Source organism: Mixophyes fleayi, chromosome 6 (assembly GCF_038048845.1).
Source record: "Mixophyes fleayi isolate aMixFle1 chromosome 6, aMixFle1.hap1, whole genome shotgun sequence".
In the NCBI taxonomy this organism is placed as follows: Eukaryota; Metazoa; Chordata; class Amphibia; order Anura; family Limnodynastidae; genus Mixophyes; species Mixophyes fleayi.
This window is the reverse complement of record NC_134407.1, coordinates 206099758-206126835: the sequence shown is the minus strand read 5'-3', so window position 1 is coordinate 206126835 and position 27078 is coordinate 206099758. Positions and strand designations below refer to the sequence as shown.

The window sequence follows — 27078 nt, the reverse complement described above, 5'->3', positions numbered from 1 at the left end:
TTAAAAATCCTACTTTTTCCGAATAAAGTTCCTTGATAATTCTTTTTTTATTTCTTAAGCTGGGTACACACTACAGAATTTTCCACCAACTTTTTATGCCAATCGATTTTACATGCGATCGACGGTCTGATCGCTCGGTCCATGGACTGCATACACACTAGCCTTGTTTAGGACAATAAAGGGAAGAGCGGACGTCCCTTTAGCGACTTTTTACAGCCATGTTGTCATGAGCAATGATTGTAATTTCGTACTCACTTTTGTGGATCGTTCGGAGGTTTATACACACTACACAACGGAAACGAGATTGGAACGAAAATATTTAACGGTACGACCAACCAAATGAGGCGACAATTGTCCATTTGGGTAGACTTTCGACCATCGTGTCACTGCACACACTGACCCGACTTTTGAACGAACGGTCGTATGTCGGCTGATTGAGCCGATTATTGGACCAAAACTGTGTAGTGTGTACCTAGCTTAAGTCTTCTGAAAGTCATTTCGGTGATCTAATTAGCCCTGTCAGTTTCTATACAGTTTATCTTCTCTTTCTTTTGATATGCAGTTCACCTTGTCAGCTATTAGTGTCTGCAACAATTTGGTTGTCTTCAAAGTGTATCTTTACATAAGTTGTTTTAAAGCACTTTACATGTGCATTCTAAGAGCATGCTTGTATTGTATTCACATAAATAAGCCACCAAACAGTCCTGAGTGACTTAAGAAGACTCTATATGAACATTTCTTAGAGATACAGAACAAATTGTCTATTGTTGTCATTGTGTTAAGGTGTGCCCCAGATAGTGAGACTAACAAATATGCATAATAAAATAGAATAAAAGATTCACATCCTAATACATCACTAGTGAACCTAATTACCTTAAATACCAAGTAGTAGGGTGTACTGTTTAACTAATGTGTAAATGTTTAACATTTCCATTAAAAAGCTTTTTGAAACATTCAACTTCTTGAGAACATTTGTTAATGTTGATGCTAAATTTATCACACCCATTTTTTACACTATTTTAAATAAAGTTTATATGGCTAAAAGTGGATTATTAATTACAGAATTTAACATTCTTAAACAAGACACATTTTGAATAATGGGAAAAAATGAATAACGCCAGTTTCATGAATTCCATAATACATTCTACTCCAAGGCGTAAATGTATCAAGCTGAGAGTTTTCCGACGGGTTTGAAAAACCAATCAGATTCTAGCTATCATTTATTTAGTACATTCTACAAAATGACAGCTAGAATCTGATTGGTTGCTATAGGCAACATCTCCACTTTTCAAACTCGCTGGATAACTCTCAGCTTGATACATTTACCCCCAAATCTCTTAACAATCTAAAGTTTCCAAAATAGAAAACGGTACCTCGCCCGTCACAGTCCGATCTCTGACAGAGATGTACCTCTGTGGATACCCCAGGTCCTCTCTCTTCACCACAACCAGTGACAAGGTCTGCCATTGTATTTCTGCACAGTGGTGGATGAACCAATAACACTATTCATGTTTGTAGCAACTCTGTCCAAGTTTGTAGCAACACTATTCATGTTTTGTAGTGAAGAGGAAACTCCAGCCGTATAAGAAACCATGGAGAATAAAGTTTGCTCTTGCTTATATGTGTATTGTCTGAGCATAGAGAATCACAGCTACAGCCCCCAAATGCTGTACATCTGTTCTGCCGTTGCTACCTATCCAAGCTTACAGTCTAACAGAAATGAATACTTTTTTTAATGTGCTTGAGTCTGAGCACCTTTTTGTTAGCAGTCTTTAAGCACCTAATTTTCCGTGTTTGCCCGGTTCAAACGTGGGTGGGGACAGAACATCCTGTAACCAATCGGATTATGAAAAAAGTTCACAGCAGCACAAATTATTTCAGAAAATCACTATGCTGTTCTTGTGTCGGAGGCAGTGACCTATGCACTTGTGTGATTAGGTTAGTGAGGACAGGGCTGCATGTGACCGGGTCATTATCAGGATGTGATTAGATTTTACTGTACTCACTAAATTTATTTCAGATGTTTTTAAGAATACATTGTTTTGTTATTTTATATAGATAGATATATGCGTGTGTATATGTAGCTATATATAAATATACACCGATCAGCCACAACTTTAAAACTACCTGCCTAATATTGTGTAGATCCTGCTCATGCTACCAAAACAGCTCTGACCCATCGAAGCATGGACTCCACAATACATCTGAAGGTGTCCTGTGGTATCTGACATCAAGACAATAGCAGCAGATCCATTAAGTCCTGTAAGTTGCGAGGGGGGGTCCTCCATGGCTCGGAAGCTCGATCGGATTGAAATCTGGGGAATTTGGAGGCCAAGTCAACACTTTGAACTCTTTGTCATGTTCCTAAAACCATTCCTGAACAATTTTTGTAGTGTGGAAGGGCGCAGTATCCTGCGGAAAGAGGCCACTGCCATCAGGGAATACCGTCACCAAGAAGGGGTGTACTTGATCTGCAACAATGTTTATGTAGGTGGTACGTGTCAAAGTAAGATCCACATGAATGCCAGGACCCAAGGTTTCGCAGCAGAACATTGCCCAGAGCATCACACTGCCTCCGCCGGCTTGTGTTCTTCCCATACTGCATCCTGGTGTCATCTCTCCCCCAGGTAATCAACATACACGCACCCGGAATTCACATGATGTAAAAGAAAACATGATTCATCAGACCAGGCCACCTTCTTCCATTGCTGCATGGTCCAGTTCTGGCGCTCATGTGCCCATTGTAGGCGCTTTTGCGAGTGGACAGTGGTCAGCATGGGCACTCTGACGGGTATCTGGCTACTCAGCCCCATACGCAGCAAACCAAGATGCACTGTGTATATATATATATATATATATATATATATATATATATATATATATATATATATATATATATATAATATTTTTTTGTTTTTACAGTATCCTTGCTGATAAAGCTGTCAGTGAATTGTATTATTCAATGAGCCATTGTTTCGTAGCACAATAAACCCAAGGCATACAACACTGATGTGCTAGGCTTTACCAAAGACATACTAATACACATTTGAACAATGCTGTGCAAATACTGTATAATAAGGTTAATTACAATTAAGAACAATTTAATTGTAACTTTAATTGTCCTTATCATGAGGAGTAAGGAGTTCCCAGGTGAGGAACAGAAGAAGACATACCAGAGAAGATTCACTTCCACCTCGGTGATGTTCCTGGCGCTGCCTCCCCTGTGTGTATGGCACAGGGCACTTTAAAAGTAGATTAGATTAAAACATAATTTTTTCTTTAATAAATATGTTATAATGATCGTTTCCGGTTATGCAAAGCCAGGCTTGCAATATGTTGCTTCCAATAATTATCAATTGGTAATACCAAGAAAATATTCAGTCCCTTTTCTAGGCTCAGGAAGGTAGGTAAATTGATAACTGAATAATTTATAAAATAACAATAAACAAATCACATCCTTTAAAAATACAACACTTCCCTTTAAATGATGCCACCCATTGAGGTCCATGCCAAGTGGTGCCCTGGACTTGCACGTCAATGTATGTGGACTGATAGGAATGTTGATTGTTTTGATTATACAGAAAAAAAATCCTTTTGTGGAATGTTTTGTCTGCGCTAAGTGTCAGAAAGTCAGTATGTAAACCTGTTTGGCACTATTGTTACTAAGGGAAGTCACAAAAACTGGACGGGCTATGGGGGATGGTGACAAAGAGTTAGATTTTCAAATAAAGAGTAAAAAAATAAACAAAAATTCAACTACTTCAGATGAAACAAACACAAATGAAAGTGGCTTATTTACGGTACCTGTCATGTGTGCAGATAGGGAGTCTCTGCTGTCCATGAATCTATCTACTACAAGACATGACATGTACTGGTCATCTCAGACACTATGTGAAGTGTGAGACCGTCTCCTCTTTCATTCCCCTCCCTTTTTCTCTCTTTACGTCTAGTTGTTAAAATAGTGAAGAAACATAAGGTGGATCAATGTATTTGTGTGTAAATCCAGTCCAGACTAAGGGCACAAAACAGCAAGACCATATGATCCTCTCCGGATCTCTCACCTTCTGTGTTGTCTCACGTTACTGACCGTCTTTCTGCCATATCATCTTGGATGTCCTCTCGCCAATTAAAACTCAATCTTTCAAAAACAGAGTTAATAATATTCCCACCCGCCAAGAGAAGCTTCCTGCCTGACATTTCTGTTTCTGTTGACATGACCATAAATCCCACCCCAAAAGCTCGCTGCCCTGGTGTGATTCTTTGTTCCCCATGTCGACTCTCTATCTAAATCATGTTACATACATCTAAAGAACATTTCCAGAACACGCACATATCTTACACAAGACTGCAAAAACTTAATTAATGCACTCATCATCTCCCACATTCACTATTGCATTTCCCTCCTTACTGGTCTTCCCCTAAACAGATTCTTACTTCTACTATCAGCAGCTAGATTTCCTTGCAAATCGTTTTTCCGTTGCTGAGCCTCTACACAGACTCTACACTTTGTCTGTTTTTTTTTACTGAATCCAATATAAAATGCTTCTAATAACATACAAGGCTGTCAACAAAATTGCACCAACATACATCTCCTCACTTGTCACAAAATATCTCAAACTTGACACCTCCGTTCTGCACAAGATCTGCGTCTCTCTTCCACTCTCATCACATCCTCCCATTCCCGGGTTACAGGACTTTTTTTGGGCTGCACCCACTCTGTGGAATTCTCACCCTCGCACAGTAAGACTTCCCTCTAGTCTCCAAACCTTCAAGCGTTCTCTGAAAACCCACCTCTTCAGGCAAGCTTATAATATTCCTCAACCATTCTCTAAACCCCCTACGTTACCCTATTTCCACCTTTTACACAGTACACACACGACTACAACCCTCTGACCAACATTGCTGTGTGACTGGACCATATACAACACTAAGCACTTTTTACCTTTGCAATCTGGCTGGACAAATATGCAGCACTATATCTCATGCATCAACCTCCCATTGTCCCATAGATTGTAAGCTTGCGAGCAGGGCCCTCTTACCTCTCTGCTGTCAGCATTACCTTGTATTGTTTTATTACTGCATTTTATCCCAAATGTAAAGCCCTACAGAATTTGCTGGCGCTATATAAATAAATGTTAATGATGATGATAATACTACCACGAGGGATAGAATATTATAACAGCAGATTTGTGATGCTGCCAGGAAAAGAGGACTTCTCGCCCTGCATGTAAAACTGGCGTCATAAAAAAAAAAAAGTGAAAAGTATACCATAATTACCTTCATTGTAGATACAGCTACCTCTCAGTAGCTTTAACAGCTGCTTTGCTAGAAATATTCATTTATTTCCCCTTGCATGGAATAGGAACTTTGATTATAATGTGCAGAGAAGATTGGGAGACGAAGCACAACTGTATATGACTGCACGTGAATATGATTGTGACAGACACAAACATGGCAGTAGATGCCTTAACGCATAGCGAGGCTTATTTAGAGTTTGACACATTTGCGTCAGAAACGCAGGCGTAAAATGCGTGCCGCTGGGGCGGTGACCCACACTGCGCGTTTCCCTGTTATAGCGCCACCAGAGGAGCCTTCCATAGGTGGCTGCAGCTGTCACTGGTTTGTGCCACCGAAACTGCTGCATACAGGCCAGGGAGAGTGCTGGCGCTTGAATTATCCATTTTTACACTGCAAAGCACGGATCTCTGCTACAGAACAGAGCACCAGCAACAGCAACAGATATCACTGGCAGTGTGTACCTCGAACTATAGAGCAATTAATGTACTTGTCCTGCTCTTAGCCGGCTTTAATGTACTTGTCCTGCTCTTACCCGCCTTTAATGCACTTGTCCTGCTCTTACCCGCCTTTAATGCACTTGACCCTGCTCTTACCCGCCTTTAATGCACTTGGCCCTGCTCGTACCCGCCATTAATACACTTGGCCCTGCTCTTACCCGCCTTTAATGCACTTGGCCCTGCTCTTACCCGCCTCTAATGCACTTGGCCCTGCTCTTACCCACCTTTAATTCACTTGGCCCTGCTCTTACACGCCTTTAATGTACTTGGCGTGCTCTTACCCGCCTTTAGTGTACTTGGACTACTCTTACCCGCCTTTAGTGTACTTGGATTACTCTTACCCGCCTTTAATGTACGTGGCCTGCTCTTACATGCCTTTAGTGTACTTGGCGTGCTCTTACCCGCCTTTAGTGTACTTGGCCTACTCTTACCCGCCTTTAATGCACTTGGCCCTGCTCTTACCCACCTTTAATGCACTTGGCCTGCTCTTACCCACCTTTAATGCACTTGGCCTGCTCTTACATGCCTTTACTGTACTTGGCGTGCTCTTACCCGCCTTTATTGTACTTGTCCTGCTCTTACACGAAACTTCCCTTCCTGTTCCGCCTCTACAGATGCAAGGTATTGCAAGTCAGGGATAGGCAAAAATCTTAATAAGGGCAGATGCGCATTTTTTTGTTGCTCAAATATATTGTGAAATTTTACTCCAAAAAAAAACCTGGGCAAATTCACTAACAAAATTGTTCAATCATTTAAAAAGAACAATAATATGGAATCAAATTTTTAATGAACTGGGACTGTGGTAACTTTCACAGTGAAAAGCCCACTTTGTTTATTTTATCATAAATCTTTTAGTTTGTTTAATTAAGAAGCACACGTTAGTTGGAAGCATGTTTGTACTGAGCCACGCTGGACACAAGCACAAAAATATAACGCAGAGTCGGGAATATCCTTTGTGAAACCAAAGTTTATCTTCAGAAAAAATAAGCATCCTTCACATACCTGCCAATTTTTAACTATATCCCTCTAGAAGATCCCAGGGGCAGGTCAGGTGGCAAGTGCTGGAGGGGGGAACAAGATTTTGGCATCAGGGCCCCACCCCCTGCTGTGTAATACTGCTATCTGTGCCATCGTGCAGCGGGACTATGAAGCCAACCTCATCATTATGCTCCGCCTTCGTCCAGGGTAGGTTAGGGGGTCTCCGGGACAGGGACAGTAGGTAAGTATGCATATGAATGAGATACTGAGTTATGTGACTGCCTGCACTCTCAGGAAAAGAAAACAAATTCATGCCAGAAAATGGCTGTGGTTACTGCATGCGAGTCTCAGGTACTCTAGAATCTTCAGAGAAAAGCTAATGGCATTGAAGGTGGGCTTCTAGTGAAATTTAATGCGATAGAAATCACCAGCAGACAACAATCTGGATGTATGTATGTCGGAGTAGTGGGTATAAGGTACTGACTGCTTCTGGTTGGAAGAACGAAAAGATTTGCACATCTGCTTCAACCATTCAACTGAATTCTGCCATTACAGTGAAATTAACATGGACACTGACTATGTCAGCATTGCAGCTACCATGCTTGGAACTAGTTAAAACACACAGGAGAGAAAGAGCTAAAAGGTGAATTTAATGAGAACCCCGTCACGAAGGGGCCATTCAGAATTTGCAGGACCTTTCTAACAAATCCAATTTTAAACACTTCCATTTTTATTTTTTTTAACACTTTCATATCTTTACAATATTCAGCTTAGCCAGAACAGTGGTTAATGTTACTAATGTAAGTGTTCTATAATTAAATAAACAACAGTCAGTAATGGTAAAACACACTTCAGCGTCAGAATCACCTCTGAGAAGCAATTTGTTAATATAACAAGGATTCCGTATTCCAGTACTAGCTTTGTTCTAACTGTAATGATGAAGATTCTTACAGTGGTTTACGATTAGTAGAAGCATTAATGGATGTGTAAATGTTTGCTTTAGTGTTGTTTTTTAACGCAGTGAATATTTTTATTTATTTTAGTTCTCCTTTAACGAGGTCGGTGTTTTGGGGTGTAGACTGAACTACAATAAAGGGAATGTCTCTTGCCAGGAATCACTGTGGGAATTAGCAACTCATATGGCATGCAATTCTTCTAATCAAGCTCTGGACCCAACGCCTCCTTCCGGAGACCCTCACGGTCTTCTACCTTAGAAGGCCGTTCATGATGCTCAGCGATGACCCTTTATAGCTGCTCCCAAAATGGTTCCAGTGGTTCAGATAATGGAACAGCTGGTAGAACTTCAGCCGTTTGTCGAAGCCAGGAGCTTTGGGAATCTTCGCATGGTACGCAGAGTAAAAGGAAGATCCGAAGCCTCCAAACATACCGGCAATTGCCAGCTCGAACTCGGAATGGCCGTAGAAACATGCAGGGTCAAATATCACCGGTCCCGTGTCTAGCTCTGCCACGTTCCCTCCCCACAGATCTCCGTGAAGTAGAGACGGCACAATCTCAATTCCAGCAAATAGTTGTGGGACCTTCAGCTGGAGGCATAAAGTCAGAGGTATTAGCTGATATCCAACAGGGGCTGCACCGTTATCTGATTATGGTAAAGTCTACAGGTCACCACAAAACAAGCAGAGTGGTAAGATAATCACACAACCTAAGATCAGTGAGTTAGTTCTTACTATGTACCTCACTAAAACAATGAACACAGATAGGGGTTGTACTTACTAAAGCTGGGTACACACTGAAGAATTGTTCAGACCGACGTGCTATCTCAAACGATTGTACCTACGACTGAAGGTCCGATCAGCCTGACGATTCATGCATACACACTGACACGATTTACCTTCAGATCTGTGCTCTTCATCTGGTCCTCTAGTCTTCAGAGAATGACAGCACAAATTCATTCATTCATTCCTGTCACATTGTCACACTGATTAAAACTGCCTTGTTATATCTATCCACATGTCCTAATGAATTTCATTGGTTTCTGTTACTCTGAAACTAAACATTCTGTCTCAGAACGAACAAATGAATTATTCCTTCTACAGCACTCTCTACATTTATTCACTCTGACATTCAGTGCTAACATTGGCTGAAAAGAGCCCGACTCTGTAAACTCTATGGAGATCGTCAGCATAAGTGTATACACACTACATGATCGTTAGGTTATTGATCGAAAAAAATTGAACGGTACGACCAACCAAATGACGCGATAATCGTCTATTTGGGCAGACTTTCGACCATTGTGTCAATACACACACTGACCCGACTTTCGAACGAGTGGTCGTATTTCGGCTGGTTGAGCCGCTTATTGGACAAAAACCCTGTAGTGTGTACCCAGCTTTACTCCCTAGACACAGTATGTAAATGAAGCAGTAATATGTACGCTGGGAAAATACATTTACATAGCAGCTCTTTGAAACAATGGTTTACCATCTGGGTATTCAAAGTATGATATGGACCAATAGATGGGGGAAATCTAAAAGGAGCAAAAGTCTGTCTGTAAGTCAGATTCTGTCTAAAGCATTGGAACTTGTCATACTCTGAATATACAACGAGAAAGAGCTAAGACTTTTGATTTAAAGATGGTCCATTTTTTTATTTTTTTTCCTGACTGGCAGAGGGGTGCAGGACTGTTACTTGGATTCATGTTTCACTGAAATCTAATATCAAATGCCTGTCAGTTCTTTTGCAGTGTACAGACAGAATTTAAGAGCATCTCTGCTTAAATGTATAATGCTTTTAATATAATGTGTGGTGAAAGGGGCTTTAAAAACATTGACGCCTAAACACAGCTGCAGCTGGCAACAGGATCGTGCATGACAACGCCACACAGGCTGTAGACGGAAGTTCGGGACACCCTCTGCTCTCTGCAACATTAAATCTCAGCATCTCGCCCTGCACTGGATTCAGATACCGAGCCAGGGGGATCCTGTGACGCCCTGCCATGTATGCTCCTGCCTGGCAACCATTGATTGGCATGTGGGTACCCAAAAAGTAGAGAACCGATGAGAAAGGTAAATCCGACTTTTCCTAATATCCCTTTCACCCACACATTAATAGAATAAATCTATATATCTTTAGGTCAATCTATAGCCAATATAAACGCGCGCAGTTTACATTTTCTGTCTATAAAGTATGTTCCTTAATGTACCATACGGCTATCCCTTTTCCTCATTCTTAAGGAATAAATAGAATCCACAGTGAACTACAATTCCAGAATAGAGTCTTCCGATTGGCTCTGGGAGATCACCTGGTATTACCCAGGCTTTTTCGAATCTCCAGCATATGAAAGCGGAAATCACTTCCGAAAAGTGTCTTATTAGCATATTAGAAAGGTGGGAGGGGCCACTAGAAGCTGGTGAATACTTAGTTCACCATTTACGTTACATGCTCTTTCATATTATACATGGAAGTGTGAAAGTGCTGATTCCATGCACACCTATACATTGTCCACAGATGACCCACCTGTAACTGTGCCCAAAGCTCCCTCGCTTCTCTGTTCCCAGAGGACGCATCAAGCAGGTCCATTTGGTGCTGGATTCGCTGACGGGTGTAGAAGGTGACCCAGTCGTCCTGCCAATCATTCACCTAAAAGAGAAATATTGCAGCGTACATCCATACTTAAAAATCTGAAAGTAAATATATAGTTTAAAGGGTAACTCCACACAAAATGTAAAGTGTAGTTTTGGATGGATTTCATTAAGGTAGGATAAAATGTACAATTATAATAATCTTCGATGCAGTGATCCTCTGATTCAGTGTGACCCCCCCCCCCTCCCCACCCCGAAAAGGTCTAGTGATCCAGAGATGCACTAATCTCCTTCTAAAGTGAGCCTTTGAAGGACCACCGCACCAAAGTTAAAAAACATGTGTTTTATCCCGCCTTAGACAATAGTATCTGAAACTAAAGTCAACGTTCTTAATTAACGAGAGATTCCACCGTCAGATGGTGCTCATTTACTGGCTTTTACGTGCCCTCCTGCAGCTGTAACTAAATACGCTAATTTTCCTTCTACTTTTGTGCTTTTCAGTGATGAATTTATATCATCAGTGTGGTCTATTTTCAATGCATAGGGACACAACTCTCTTGTGTTTTCTACATCAGATATATTTGTATTCAGGCAGACGCTTAGGGCTAGATTTACTAAACTGCGGGTTTGAAAAAGTGAAGATGTTGCCTATAGCAACCAATCAGCTTCTAGCTATCATTTTGTAGAATGTACTAAATAAATAACTAGAATCTGCTTGGTTGTTATAGGCAAAATCTCCTTTTTTTCAAACCCGCAGTTTAGTAAATATACCCCCTTAGCGTTCTATCCAGGTTAAAGAAACTTTGTCTGATAATAGACATTGTTGACTAGGCCAGTGAAATACCAGGCAGGTGGCAACCCTATTTATATTGCTTTTAGTTAACCTAAACATTAAGGGTTAGATGGAGCACTGACAAGATCCACATCCATAATAGTCCATAATTGTGAAATGCTTTTATCTAACTGGAAGACAAAAGGCAGTGCAAACATGTGGCAGGGACAATGTTTAAAATACCAGCTATGGTACCTCAAACTTGGTTAATACTCTTACCAAGGGAAGATATCCGCAGCAAGTCACGGTATGGAAGCCAAACTTGCCTATGTATTGGACATCGGACTGCCCAGGTCCTTTGCCTTAAACGACACAAACAGAAGGAAAGGTTAGGAGGTCCGGGGGGAAATATTAAAACATCTTTATATGACTTGTGCTAAAAATAAATTGGACAAGTCAAATAAAACTTTGAAAACTGAGGAAGCCACTTTGTGAGTCAAAGCAATATATTCATATGAAGGAAGGTACCAGTGACATCACTGATTGATTCATGAATTTACAGTCAAAACAAAATAAGCCGCCCCCATCTACTCAGGCATACACACTTTCCAATCAAACAAATCTGCAAATCGGGACAATTGAAAGGGGGTGAAAAAAAAATTGTGCTAAATCAAAAAATCTTTCGCCATACTTGCTAAGAGTGAGGGTACATTTGATAAAAGACCTTACACCAAAATTGCATTTCTATGATTGCGACATTAAAAGTGATGTTAAGTATATATAAATTAGACAGGAAAAGAAGAAAGATTCTGCCAGGGAATGGAATGAATAAAACTTCTTTCCGCTACATTAGGGAACGCAGCAGCTAATCTGTAATTACCCACAATCCCGCTTTCCTTGGCCATCCTCTCCTTTAGCCTCTGGTTATGAAGATGAAGATCTGCCAGCTCTTCTCCCAGCTTTGCGGAGCATCTGAAAAACAACAAAATAAAATAACAGAAATGAAAAAAATTTTCATTAGCGAATCCCTGGTAAGGTTATGACCTGGGTTTACCTTCATGCGGTAGTACCATATACTGCCAATGCAACACAGGGTTCTATCAACCGATAGAACTCTGTGTTGCATAGGCAGATAGAACATGGTTGCTGTACATGTATCTGGAGTCCAAGGCTGCTAATTACAACTTGGGAGTGCACATCACATATAACGCATGTAATACAAACATACCGAAGATATAAGATGGAGATAAATTAGATTTGATATACATCAGGCCTGACCAACCTGCAGCTCTCCAGGTGTTGTCAAACTACAAGCTCCAGCATGCTATGCCAGGAGATAGCCAGGCACATACAATAGTGCTGGCCTCTTGTGAAATAATACTGTTTACTTAGGTTGTTCTAGGCAATATACTCTCCTGTGCAGTCTTATGACTGACTGTGCCTGCTCCCTTTAAACTCCATTTTGTGCTACCTTCTCTGCAGGTATCAGCTCTGAACAAAGCATATACTAATATAATATAATATATATATTTACATACCATTGTTTCATTTTTCAAATATATATTATGTAACTATAATAAGAAGTAATATGTAGAATTGAAAATCTCTCCATCCTAATCTACCTGTTGAGGCTTTTCATGTCTAGGTGTTCCATGACAAGCAAAGCTCCAGATGATGGCTGGTCTATGACCTTCATGGGTTTAGGAACCCTGATGGTTTGTGTTTGGTGAATGGCTTCCAGGCTCGCCATCTCTCCATTGAACATCTTCCTTGCCTAAGGAGCAACAGAGAAACATCTGCTGGTCATACGGTACCATGAAACAATCCTTTATTATTTACGTCCATTAAATACAGACTAATCAATGAAATTAGTGTGAGGGTTAAGAATAACTATTCAATCACCCCTCTCCCGATAGCTGGTATGTTGTAATAATATGTTATTACATGAGGCACCTGAGGAGAATCTTGCATCTAAGTGTAGAGGTATTCACCCTGGAATTTTCTACAATTCTGATTCTTAAAGTGTGACACAATGGAGGCAGCCATTATCTGGGATAATACAAAATGTATGGGAATGCAGCCTCTTAAAGCATAATGATGGCACAAAGGCATAGGGTTGTCACCTCATTCCTTTAATACGCGATACATATGATATAGACAGGTTCTGGGGCTGGATGACTGCAACCAGGCCACAGAAAAGCAGAAAGCGCCTGTCACCACCCTCGGGTAATCTTCACAACTGATCAGCCAACCCCAGAACTCGTGTAAATCATGTGTGTGTCTTAATAAAAGGGATACGTTTGACAGTCAATATTCTTTTGGGAATGTTAAAGTCATATGGTGTTATCACCCCTGCCAATATTCATGGGAATACCTCAATCCCTAGTGTACCGATAGGCTGCGTTCTCACGAATATTGCTTCATATCACAAAATGGCAGACTTCCACTGTGGGTAGGCGACATGCAAACTTTAACCCAATGTGACAGGTTCAGTTTAATAAATCTGATAACTGCACATAGGACCATAAATGTGAAGTTCTTAACAACTCAATCCCTACACACAAAAAGCTTCTTCCACACAATGGGCGCTGATAATCCCTTATGCTGTTTGTGGAAGTAAAATAAAATGCCCAAATCTCTGGGTGTCAAGGTTTCCATTTATGTCCATTTCACCAGACACAGGAAATGCACTAATCAGCAGTATCATTGTGCTACAGATTTCTAGTAATCCCTCTCTACAGCACATAACAGTTCTCATACATAACAAACAACTAGTAATTTAATGCAAAATAATTATACAGTTTAAACAGTATTATCTATACAACACATCCCAACATCGCCTATGATATATTAAATTATACAGTAAGTTTTACTAAAGCACAAAATATACAATTTCAGCACTATAACACTACACAAAAGTTGCACGACCAACAAGTAATATTCTCAATAAGTACAAACAATTAAACACAATCTATACTAATAGGAGGCAGAGTATAAATTGCATTTCAATGCTCCACAAAAATGTTTTTCTAGCTGGTGCTTATAAATCTAAAATTATTATTATTGCAATGTCATTACAATGTAACAGCAATAATATGATTACTAGGTCACATCCTTTTCCTAGATCATAGATATGCAAACAGTAGCTCTGCAGGATTTGTGGTACTGCAAGTACCAGCCTGCCCTGCGAGACAGGGGCTGACAGGATAGGCTGGAACTTGTAGTTCCACAACTACACAACAGGTTGACTTAGTCTGACCTAGATAATACTTAGGATTGCAGCAGGGATCAACAGAAAGTTATAAAAAAAAAAGTCCATTATTACTATTCATAAACAACTTAACTACTGTTAATGATAATTGTTAATATAATGATTCAGGAAACCTCGGACTTGTGGTTGATCTTGACAAAGAACCGTCCCTTATCAGTGTCATAGCTCTGTCCCTGGCTGATGCAGCCTCCTCCTGAGTGGCCGGACGGCTTCACTTGGGAGCAATTCAACTCCTTCTTCAGTAAGGCTTCCATACTAGTCTATCACTCTCTCTACGCATGCGCCCTGGTGCGTTCCAAAGGCGTTCTATCCCGGCTAGAGAATGTACGCCGCGTTCTAAGTGTACTGCGCATGCGTTCCTTTTTTCAGCGGGTGAAAAAGATTTGATTACAGCGTTATCATCATGCAACATAGAATGTCTGTGTTTCAATTGCCATTTACTTGGGTCCAGAATTGTTAAAGGTAAAACAGAAACGTAGGGGAGTTACAAGCACCTTGTATCTTGCATTTAGGTCACAATTATTGATTATAATATAAATGAAAGCTGTAGTACTGCCATTTTAACACTTCACAAAAACTCTCAAATTTGCAGCACTTTGAGTCAGGACTGCCTGAAACGGGAAGGGGGGGGGGTGACCATGGTACTATGGGGGTAGTTTGTTCCCTCAAAACATCCATTCATTGGCTATGCAGAGCAGCAGTGATGGACAGTGCCGTAACTAGAAATTTTCGTGCCCTGGGCGAGAATGGGCACCGGCGCCCCCCATCTAACTGGGAGTGGAATTTGACAAGTGGGTGTGGCCAACCTAATGTGGGTGTGTCTAGCACTTTACTGAAAGAATTCTTATATATATATATATATATATACAAGGGAGGGCTGGCAAATTTTAGCCCGGGGGCAAGACTGGACTCGGCAGCCTATTAGGAACATTTTAAAGGAAAAAGAATACAGGTGGCCCAGTGACTCAGCCCAAGGTAGCCCATTATGGGACTGGCCCGAGGGGCAGATGCCCCCCTGCCCCGCAGCCCAGCCTGCCCCTGTATATATATATATATATATATATATATATATACAAGTTAACCCGTGCATGATACTCATGCATTCTAGTCAAATCAAGCTACTTAAGGTGTTAAAAAGGTTCTTGTCATGCATTTGGGCCATAGCCCAGGCCTCAACCACCAACCACTCCCCACTGTCACCCCCGGCAACCACCAACCACTCCCCACTGTCACCCCCGGCAACCACCAACCACTCCCAACTGTCACCCCCGGCAACCACCAACCACTCCCAACTGTCACCCCCGGCAACCACCAACCACTCCCAACTGTCACTTCTCCTTCAAGAAATATATATATATTTTTTAAAAATCTTTTATAAACACTTTTAACAATTAACAAATTAAATTAACAAATTAAAAACATCTTAGTATACCAAATTTCAGCCCTTTCTGATTTTTTTTTTACACACACACTAAGAATTTAGTAGGTCAGTGTATAACTCCGCACAGCAGGTGGCGCTGCAGCTTGGTTTTATTTTTTACACACACACACACAGACAGACTAACACACACCACTAGACATTTATATTATAGATACACATACACGCACACACAGTGGTGGGATTCCAATAAATTAACAACCGGCTGTCTGCCCTAATGACCATTTAAAGTATGGGAAAAAATATATAGCGATAGGTATTATAATATTTTATGCAGTTAATATGTGTAGGTTTAAGTGAGTTTAATATATTGTGACAAAAATTGTGATATGTTATCATTGTATCTCAAACAAACATGAGACAGAGAGAGAGAGACTTCAGCCCTTTAACTTGCGTTCCAAATGCCGAACTTCCTGTCAGTGGAATGCACATGCGTTCCCAACCCGCAGGACATTGGAGCCTGCAGTCTCTGCTGTCACATGTCATGCTGCTTCATAATGTGCTGTCACTGTGGTCATGTCACATGCTGCTTCAGAAAGTGCTGTAAGTGGATATGCATATTGCACTGTTGGAAAATTGCTAATTGCTGTCATGTACCAATCATTTATTAACATGTCAACTGAGCAATAAACCAACGATACCCATCCTGACATGGCGTTAACAGGACAGGTATACAACAGTACAAGTACCACCGTGATTCTTGATAAATAGGGTCCCCCATGCTTTTGATAGTTAACACCAAAATTGCTCTTCTACTAGATAGGGTGATGCAATAATAAGCCCTACCTTCACTTGTTTTTGCTGGTGTTAGGGCTTTTCGATGTTTGATAAATCGGGGTCTATATTATTTCATTTTCTCTTTTTCCATTACATAACTGTGCTGCATCAATTAATTTTCAGTTACCCATTCCTTCCCTTTTTTAGGTAAATTAGAGGCTTACTTATCAAGCCTTAACTCCTGCGAACACTACTTTTTGCAAGAGATAAGCTAATTTTAGTATCGGAGCTATTTATGACAGCCCTCTAGTGATGACATACTGTAGCCGGCGGTAGTCGTAGCTAGGGTCCCGTGTCGAAACTTCACCATGAAAAGCACGGGGAAGCCTATTCACCAAAGACCTCTGGATGGCTAGCCAGTACAGGAAAAAAAAACACTTCCATATATTTTTTACAAGCTTTTTTCTTTTATACTTTATTATTATTATTATTATTATTATTATTATTATTATTATTTTGTACAATACTTCAGCTGGAAGCCTCATCCCGGCTCACGCACATGCAGAGGAATCCTGCACTGAGTTGGTCATCGTTAAATTTTTTGTTAAATTGAGGTGAAAAAAAAAAAATCATGGTTATCACCACGGCTTCATAAATAAGCCCTCTAGTTTGTTGCTGTAACAAATAAGGTGTTTGACAGAGGAAATCGTATTTCCAAATAGGGTTGCGGACAGCTGTATTCGTTTGACTTATTCACATTCAGCAGTTTTGTACAAAGAGGTTATTATGATGATTAAGTGGAATCTGTAAAGTTTGTGGATTCTGTTTCCCAAGAAAAGACAATTACCCCTATTGTTCTGCCCCTCCCTGGCTAGTTTTATGGCCTTATTATTATATGTATTCAAGCCGTTGGGGCTAATGCTGTATAATAGTTTCTGAGCACGACTGCGAAAATGACTAACTTGTCTTGAGGAGATCGTGTCACCTGCCTATAAGTGTACTAAAGGGGAACTGTCATGGATTCTTTTTTATTTAATTCACCTTAATTGCATCTCCCTAGAATGCCCACCAGGGTGGGTGGAATTAGGTGGGGGAAGACGAATAAAAAAAAGGATAGATTCACTTAAAATTATTGTAATAGCATACCTCCCATCATTGCAAATATCCAAATCGGGAGAAAGCTCCCGAAAGGGGGTAATGTTAGGAGGCGTGTCTGCATCATGTCAGGGAGCGTCGCCACAGTGCAATAGGCATTATTACACAACCTGGGGGTGTGTCCTATGCTCTTAAGCGCTAGGCCACCCCAAAAAACCCTTCCCATCCCCAACAATCGCCCTTCACTTGCCGCAGGCACCAGAGACACCGGCTCACCATGCCATACCAACCAACTTTCCCATCTTTCAGGACAAATGTGTCCTGATCGGGATGGCGGGACAGAGGCCGCAAAACGGGACTGTCCTGCCTAAATCGGGAAAGTTGGGAGGTATGTAATAGTTAAATGAATGTGATATTTCACATAATGATAATAATAGATTGTCACTCCCTTTGCTTTTAAATGTATTTATTACATCACAAACAAATGTTGGTATAGAAAGGTCGGCAGGTTTAATCAATTAATAGAAAATACACAGCAGTGAGACATTTTACAAAAATGTATTTTATGAAGCTCCACTGGCCAGTTATTAACAATACTATTCCAGCCTCTCTCTAACATACTCTTCTCCAACTTTATGTCCTTAACCAACCTCTCAGAAATACGTTGTTCACCCTATCCCTGATTCCTGGTGAAGCCAGTTTCATACCACAAACACCTATCCCACCATTGTGTCACCTATGCTTCTCAGCCGTTGTAGCTACTAAGGGTGTGTGGTGATAAGGCCGATAATTTTTATCACCGCTTATCGCGACGAAAGGTGATTTTTCAACTTGTCAATAACTTCTCAGCTGCCTCGGTGATACTGTCCTGGAGTGGTAAGAGTTAAATGACCTATCCAGACATGGTCTTTCAGTTCCAATTACTAAAAAAAAAAAAAAATTAAATAAAGCTTAATTGTAAAAATAAAATATGTAACAATTTTATTATTATTATTATTAATTTTTATTTATAGGGCGCCACTAGGTGTCCGTAGCGCCGTACAGGGACAAACGAAATTACAATACGAGGAGAGACAGCACAGTACAGTAAACAATAAGCACAGTAACTCCGTGAGCTCAAAGCACAGCAAGGGCGTGGAGGGGAGAGGGGAAGGTCTGCATACGACGGAGCCCAAGAGGGAGGGCACGGATGATAGGGAGACCCCCAGGGGAGGAGAAGAGGGAGCAGGAGGGGACGGGGGGAAGAGGGTCCTCGAGGAGGAGGGCAAGGTTGCTGGAGAGCAGAGTTAACAGTGGTGAAGACAGGAGGAGAGGTGACCCTGCTCAAAGGAGCGTACAATCTAAGGGGTGTGGTAGACAGAAACAATAAATAAAAATATTGCTCATTGTAAAAAAAATCACTGAATAAAGCATTATTTCATTCTTTTTGTTCTGTTATGGTCATCCTGAGATGGTGATAACATGATGTCACCAATGGTGACCCTTTTAATTTATTGGGGTAGATTTATGACACCTAAAAAGGTAAAGTGAAGGTGTTGCCCACAGCAATCAATCAGATTCTAGTTATCATTTCCTAGCATGTACTAGATAAATGATAGCTAGAATCTGATTGGTTGCTATGGGCAACACCTCCACTTTTCCTTTTCAGAAGGTGTGAGAGAAGTCCTATAGCCATCTATCGCAATCTGAATAACCTACATCCAAGTATTTTATCATTGGTTCCCTCACCTCCCTTGTACAATTCTGAAGGATATTTTCATCTACCATTTTGCAAATGCAAGTTTTTTAGTAGTTTAAACCTAGAAAACACATTTGTAAACTCAGATTATTTTGACTCCTTGTTGGATTTATTTTCTCTACAGCAAAGGAGGGGGAGAGTGTAGTGTAAGGTGCCTTAAAAAGAAGTAACCTGATGATGTGGAGATGATTATTTTAATTTATTTTACAAGCAAAGAAGTCATTTTAGCTACATGTCTGTCATCACTATCACACGCCAGTTACACCTGACCTGTAGCTGGTGCAAGTGATACGACTGAAAAACAAGTACCTTAGAGATGCCCAAAGCATATCTACCAACGTTGTCGCTCTGGCAGCAGGACAGGGGCGTGGTCATGTTCTATATGGAAGCACTAGGTTCCCCATTCTACCCGCCCCTCCCCTCCCCTCCAAACCGCTTTATCACTGTGCACACCAGTGGACAGAATCTCCCCAACCTTCTCACCGATCAGGACTGTCTCTTCTAAATCAGAGCTGTTGGTAGGTATGTCAAAGCTTGAATCGGACGATGGTGTGTGCACTCGAACATTGACTACGTGCATATGCCCCTTCCCTAACCCCGATCCACCCTTTAAATCATAGGCTGTTGGAAGTGTCCTTTTTGTTCAAAGATGAATTTGATGTTCTTGCGTTCACTGGCATATAGTCATTTTCTGGGCACGCGCAGTGCAATTTTATGCAAAATACGGTACGTATCGGCATTTGCATTCCTTAATGAATCAGGTCCAGAGTCTGTAAAAGTAGAAATAGTCAGAGTTAAATTGTCCCTTAAAATAACCCCACGTTTATCTCCATGTTACAGCAGCAAACTCTAAATCCTATACAAATCATCATCATCACCGTTTATTTATATAGCACCACTGATTCAGCAGCGCTGTACAGAGAACTCACATCATTCCCTGCCCCATTGGGCTTACAGTCTAAATTCCCTAACACAGACACACACACAGACTAGGGCAGTGTTTCCCAAACTTTTGCAGTTCGCGGCACCCTTAGAGTCTCCATAATTTTTTCAAGGCACCGCTCCAAAATAATTACCGAGCAGTCCCGTTTTAGAAGTAGTTGGGTCAAAAAAGTGTAATAAGTCCATTCGCTGGCCCCCTCTGCCACGGCCAGCCAATGAAAAAAAAAACTTACCAATCCGCGCGGCGCCCGGAACCCAGCATCCTCCTCTCTCCCGCAGCTGTCGGCATGCCCTTGGCACCCCTGTGACAGCATTGCGGCACCCCTGAGAGCCGCAGCGCACACTTTGGGAACCGCTGGACTAGGGTCAATTAGTTAGCAGCCAATTAACCTACCAGTATGTTTTTGGAGTGTGGGAGGAAACCGGAGCACCCGGAGGAAACCCATGCATGGCCCCAGTGCTGTAAGGCAGAAGTGCTAACCACTTAGCCACCTACAAATAAGCAAATGTTTGTGTTTGTTTACTCCAAAATAACTCCATTTTTATAGATTAGTTTTAAAACTTGCAGCAAGTCTACTCCATTTACCCCTTAGCTACTACTTAGTAATAATTATAGCATAAAGACCCCCTTCCTTCCTTCCTCTCTTTTCCTACCCCTACCTTCCTTTGTATGTTTAATTTTATGTGGTTTATTCCTTTTAAATAATGAATGTTTAGATAACTAGGGCACTTAATCCCATGTTTGTCACACTTATCAAGTTAAGCCGATCTAAGGTTGGATCTAAAACTTGCTCTCTACTGGATTTTGTGAGAATTGATTTTGCTAAACTCTCCTTACATTCATATTACATGTTGATTTGTTGGATTGCCCTTTATTTATTTTTCTGTATATTTTGAGCAATATTTTTCAATAAAAGTTATAGCAAAAAAAAACTTGCACCAAAAGATGAGGGGTGAAAATTATAAATACTGCCCCGAAATAAAAATGGACTACATTAACTTTAAAATTCATTTTATTTTAGTGTTAACAAAGATTTTTAAACATGTTACTTCAAAATGACTTTTAATTGAGTTTTAAACAAAGTTTAACTTTAAAATTACTGTTTTACATTTTTCTTATTACCGTAAATATATTTTGAGATGAGAGGAGTACTTTTCTAAACCATGTAGCTGATTCTATAATACTGTACCGCTATGAAAAAATAACCCTAACTATCATAAACTTAACACTAGATTTATAGACTATGTGTAATGTTTAAAACACTAACTTTTTATACTTTTATTTTATCTGTTTATTATGCTGCATAGTAATCACTAGTGAATATTTCACTTGCTGATTGCTTCCCTTACTTCCCCACACATAGCAGTGATTGTTTTTAATGCTGCTAGAGAGAATTTAAAACCAGTGGGGGACTGAGAGTAGATGACACCCCAGTAAGAATGATCTATTTTACGGTGATCGGGCTTCATCCAACAACAGAAGAAGACTTCCAAGGCACATCTACTATCACTTCATTGCTAACTCTGCTGCTGGATTAAGATGGACCACTCACATAATCATAACGCTTCACCCACTGGAGTACTGGTGCAGTCTACTTGCATTTGCTCCACCTTTCAGTGCAATGCTTCACCTACTTGTGTGCTAACGTTCCAGTAGAGTAAACAAGAATGAGTGAGAAATCCAGCTCGTCACTCAAACCAGCATAGGCCATGACTGACAGCAGGAGAGAGGAACAATACTGCATTTTTTCCCTTTCGTTACTCCAGAAGACATGTGTTCCCGCAAGTTTAACTTTCCAAGTCATTGTTACCTCTGCATGTTCTGGTCTACAGCTCCTTTCATAAGTCAACAGACGTCATCAATGACAGCAGAATGAAGAAACAAAACTGGCTTCTTTTTTTTCTTACTCCAGAAAGGATGTGTTTAACTTTCTAAGTCACTGTTAACGCTAGTGTGGCTGGATCACACCTAGCTCAAGCATCTCCTGCCCCTCCTGGTATATAGACTACTTTGCCTCTGGTGAGACCCGATAAGGTTGCCTAATTGGCCTATGCTTACCAGTGTCCACATGCTGCATCATCAAGGAACTCCGTCCGGACTTCCTACTAAACTGAGCCGCAACACTGCCTCAAGCTGCTCCCACTTGCGGGCCTCTAAACTGCTCATCCCAGGCCACTTCCTCTACACCACCTTCAACTCTGGCATCCGCGAGGAGGTCAGGTAGTGGATCACTTCTTGGTTCCTCAGTCGGTAAGCAGCAAACCACAGCTACCTACTCCACATGCTTGTGGTATGCCTTCAACATGGTCACATGGTCGCTGATGCCTGCCGTCACTATCAAATGACACCACGTAGGTGATGTCACTTGGATGTTTTAAGACCATGTACGGTACAGCCCAGGCAGCCTGGAGCTTGTTCTGATGTGTGGGCATTAGAACAAGTACCTTGTGCCCTACCACAAATAATGTGACGTGCTCGCCCTGATAGTACCAACTCTTCTGCTTGGTCTGCGCTTCTGCTAGATTAGCTTGTGCGAGTTCCAAGAGATTCTCTAACCGACCTCTGAGCTTTAACACAGAGACATCCACAGAGAAATCCTGGGTTGGTAGCCTCTCTCTCTCTCTCTCTCTCTCTCCACAGACTCGGCAACAAGTAGTGTTCCCAGCCCCCCCTCCCCCTCTGAAATTACAAATTCCCGTAGTATGTGCTTCAGAGTGCCATTGAACCACTAGCACAGTCCTTTAGACTGGGCATTGTAGGAGCAGTGCAGACTTGCTGCTCTCCGCACTTTGCCCAGAGATACTGGAACAGTTCCTTCATGAACTGTGTCCCTTGATTGGTTAGGATCTCACTAGGGAACCCTACTCTACTAAATACTCCTAGCAGCGCATCCGCTGACTTTTCCAAAGTTATGGAGGACAGAGCTACAGCCTCAGGGTATCTTGTAGCGTAGTCCACCAAAATGAGGATTTACCTCTTCCCCGATCTACTGAGCACAGGCAGGGGCCCTACCAGAGGTGAGAATGAACACTGGGGCGCACAAGACGCTGACACACATCACAGGACTTACAATAGGTCCAGACATCATCCGACATTCCAGGCCAGAAAAAAAGGTCTGTGTCAGGTGCTTCAGTGCTTGGTCGTAGGATGACCAAGTTCTGTGAGACCACCTGTTAAACTTGTTCCCGGACCGGTCTATCCCCATCTACATTCCTAGCTACCTGGTACAGCAACCCTTTACGCCAGGTAACACTCCCCATCTCCATCCCTGGATGACTACTGGCAGCTTGGCGCCTCATATCTTCCAGCGAGAGAGCTGAGCTGCCCTGAACTCTTTCCTGCAGCCTTCATTATCGTCTAAGTCGGGACACTCTGCAGGGGGGTCTATGTTGGTGCTATTAGGGTCAGTTAAAGTGGGGTCAATGAAAGGGAGGTCACTGTGGTCGGCTATACTCACCGCTGGAGTTGGCATACTACTAGGGGCAAGAGCATCACCGGGCACCCCCTCAAGATCAGGTTGGTCGGAGACAACATCCTCTGCATTGCTAGGGGACGTAGTCTTTCCAGAGGCAAAGAGCTGGCTGGGTGAAGATCTAGCAGATTGAGTTTTTTCATCTGGGCTGGCTCATGCTGTGGTTGCTGGCAATGGCTGTTTTCTAGCAGGTAATGGAGTTGAGAAATGCAATCACAATTCCACCCTTGACATCATTGACCAAGATCACATCAGTTGGTAGGCCATCGATAACGGCAACATCTCGCAACTCCTGGCCATCTCCCTAGTCCATATACTCCCTTGCTACAGGCACTTTTCTAGTCCATCTGTCACTGTACATTTAGCAGTGTGACCCTACAATACTGCTGCAGGATCAATAAGATGGAGACTTTCTACAGTGACTGAGAGCCCTGAGTCTCTTAAGTCCTTCTCCCTGCAAGGGTCCCATTTGGACTGGCTGCAGGTTCCTCCACATGTTTTTGGGGGGGTCTTATTGTCAAACAAGCAACTCTCACCGCCATGGTCCTGGACTGACTTGTGTGGGAACAGTCTTTTTGGGCTCATCTCCGCCAGTTAGACAAGTCAGGTGGGCCCCAGGACTCGGTTTAAGGGCATGAATCTGGGGTGCTTGGGTTGTGGGACAGTCCATCCTCAGGTGGCCAATTTTCCTGCAGCCATAACACTTTCTCTCCAGCCGGGGCTCCGGTGGTCTCTGATAACTACCATGGACAAGGTTGAGCGAAGGCTGGCTAAAAGCACCCGGCTTTGTGGGTACTTGCTTGAGGGGGGTGATGAACAGAAGAGGGGTGTTCTGTTCATACAGTCTTTTGAGGCTGGCTGCTAGTCTGGTGCTTCTGCCAGTGTGGCCGAACTGCCACATACTGATCTGCCAACTGGGCTGCTTTTTCCATGGTTCTGCCGGTAGATTTCTGGGGTAACAAAGTAGCGCTTAAGGAGGGCCCTTTTTACCACATCATAGTCTGCACAGTCCTCTAGGACTTTAACTGCACGGCCTTCTAGCATGCAGTAGAAAACCTTCTAACAAAATACCTGATCCACTCCTATTTGGGCAAATCATGGAGGCTACAAGACATTTTGAACAGCTGCAAATGTCCATCTTCATCTCCAACATTGTCATCAAATTTGGTAAAGTGGAGAGATCCTAATCTGAGGGCAGCAGATGACTGTTCACAGAATGCTGCAAGAGATGGTGCCCACCAATTGCCCCACAACTTGATAATAAACAGCCGCTACGCCGATTTTTGTTCAGTCTCCCAGGGACCACAGTTGCTGCATTAGTACAGAAAAGTTACCCTGATCAGATATTGAACTTGTCCCACTGATTTACTCTGTGAGAGGGGACTGCCACTGGGAACTGGACCTGGGTTCTGGGACGTTACGTAGTCAGCTTACTCATCCGCTGACCTGTGCTGCTCAATCCAGGCTGTCAGTGCCCTTTTCATTTCACTCCTTGTCGCAGCGTAAGGAATTTCGATCCTCTTTGCTTGGCACAGGATCTTGAGGTTCTCCTTGGACATTGCACTGTGTTTAGCCATTTTGTACATTCCCCTGTGCTGTAGCTGCTCTTCATTTGAGTAACTCAGCTCTCTGAAACTGGTCTCTGAAAAACCGCCTGGGACAATCCCGCTGCATGCCACCAGTTATAAACTGTGTACAGCTGGGCTTACTTCGCCACCCTGTCTAAAGGGGGAATGGAGGGATGTTCTTCCTGCACAGTTTATCTTGGCTTCCTTCTCACGTCCGTAATGGACTTCCTTGGTAATGCACCATGTGGACACTGGATACCATAGGCCAATTAGGCAACTCTCTTATCGGGTCTCACCTGAGGCCAAAGAGTGTATATACAAGGAAATGCAGGAGATGCTTGAGCTAGGTGTGATCCAGCCATCGTGTAGTCCCTGGGGGTCCTCTTTTGTATTGGTTCCCAAGAAAGACAAGACAGTGCGGTTTAGCGTGGACTACCGCCGGTTGAACAAGGTTACAGTGTCTGATGCCTAACCCTATTTGGTCTGTTCAAGTTTAAGTCCATGCCATTTGTGATGAAGAACGCTCAGCCACCTTCCAGCATGTGGTTGATAACCTGCTGGAAGGGTGTAAAGGCTTTGCTCAGGCTTACTTGGATGACATTGTTATTTTTAGCAAATCCTGGGAGGACCATCTGACCCATTTAGAGAAGGTGTTAGAGAAGATTCAGTGGGCAGGTCTGACCATCAGAGCAGACAAGGGTCAAATGGGGATATCAGAGGTACAGTACCTGGGGCATCGTGTAGGGGAAGTTAGAGTTAAGCCAGAACCAGCTAAGGTAGAAGCGATTAGAAACTGGCCATGGCCCATGACAAAAGGACAAGTTCTGGCCTTCTTAGGGGCCGCAGGGTACTACAGACAATTTGTCCCAGACTTTAGTACTGAAGCGAAACCCCTGGCAGAACTCACTAAGAAGAAACTCCCCAAACTAGTTGACAGAATACCTGCTTGTGAGCTGGCATTTCAGTTGTTAAAGGAAGCCCTGGTTCGAGTTCCAGTACTGTTGGTGGCCAATTATGACAAGGACTTTATTGTGCAAACTGATGCATCACAGTATGGACTGGGAGGAGTACTTAGCCAGGTGTGGCCAGATCGGCAGATGTGGCCTATTTGAGCAGGAAACTGGAAACCCGGGAGGTGGGGTATGCAACAATTGAAAATTAATGTGTTTGGCAATTGTTTGGGCAGTGAAGAAACTTCAACTTATTTGTAAGGACGACATTTTACCAAAGTGACTGATCATAATCCTTTAAAGTGGCTACAACACACCTCATAAATGTGTTACATTTATGCCACAGTCCGGTTGTCACATTCACAGAGATAACCACCGACTGGTATTGGCACTACTAAACTGGGAGGCGCAGAGTCTAATGAACCCCCGGTGTTCAGGGACCCTCGCAAGGAGGAATGGAGTTAGCTGTGTGAGGTGCACAGGTCGCGGTTCTTACAGATAGTAACCAGCGCAGGGAAAGAAGTGGAAAGGTCGGACGGTCCGGGTCGGAGCCAGTGGTGGCGCAGTACAGGGTTAGAGAGGTACAAAACGATATCCAGGAGAGTAGTCAGGGAAGCCGAGTGAGGAACCACTATAGTAAGAATAGCAAGATAACGCAGGCAAACTGAGAAAGTAAACCAATACTCTGGCACCCTCCTGGCGCAGAGTGAGGCTTAAATAGAGCCAGGTGGAATCAGATTGGGGTGAAGGTTCCGGCGAGTAGAGCAGCTGATCGCCGACGGAGGAAGAGAGCAGGTGT

General features: G+C 42.3%; 3 protein-coding genes across 3 annotated transcripts in view; all 3 read right to left on the bottom strand.

The window, feature by feature from the left end:
* LOC142095253 (ketosamine-3-kinase-like) overlaps positions 1–10338 on the bottom strand; it is a 28491-nt gene extending 18153 nt beyond the window's left edge. The window contains exon 1 of the mRNA XM_075178175.1: positions 10251–10338. The gene's annotated coding sequence lies outside the window, so the exon portion shown is untranslated. The remainder of the gene's footprint in view (positions 1–10250) is intronic.
* On the bottom strand, positions 7405–14652 carry LOC142095254 (ketosamine-3-kinase-like). The gene is made up of 6 exons (XM_075178176.1): positions 14472–14652; positions 12710–12861; positions 11968–12059; positions 11367–11449; positions 10251–10373; positions 7405–8317 (listed from the first exon to the last, which is right to left on the bottom strand). Exons 1-6 carry the CDS (start codon positions 14610–14612, stop codon positions 7979–7981), a joined length of 930 nt encoding a protein of 309 aa, XP_075034277.1. The 5' UTR covers positions 14613–14652; the 3' UTR covers positions 7405–7978.
* Positions 14653–18101: 3449 nt separating this feature from the next.
* The window catches only part of LOC142160567 (E3 ubiquitin/ISG15 ligase TRIM25-like), a 76688-nt gene continuing 67711 nt past the window's right edge, over positions 18102–27078 (bottom strand). The window contains exon 2 of the mRNA XM_075215429.1: positions 18102–18531. Within this exon, the coding sequence (XP_075071530.1) occupies positions 18529–18531 (3 nt within the window). The 3' untranslated portion in view covers positions 18102–18528. The remainder of the gene's footprint in view (positions 18532–27078) is intronic.

Coding starts and splice junctions, on each gene's coding strand:
- LOC142095254 (XM_075178176.1), bottom strand. CDS start 14,612: ATGGAAGCCTTACTGAAGAAGGAGTTGAATTGCTCCCAAGTGAAGCCG. Junction 11,450..11,967: donor CAAGGAAAGCGGGATTGTGG/GTAATTACAGAT, acceptor GTGTCGTTTAAG/GCAAAGGACCTGGGCAGTCC. Junction 10,374..11,366: donor GCTGCGGATATCTTCCCTTG/GTAAGAGTATTA, acceptor TTTCTCTTTTAG/GTGAATGATTGGCAGGACGA.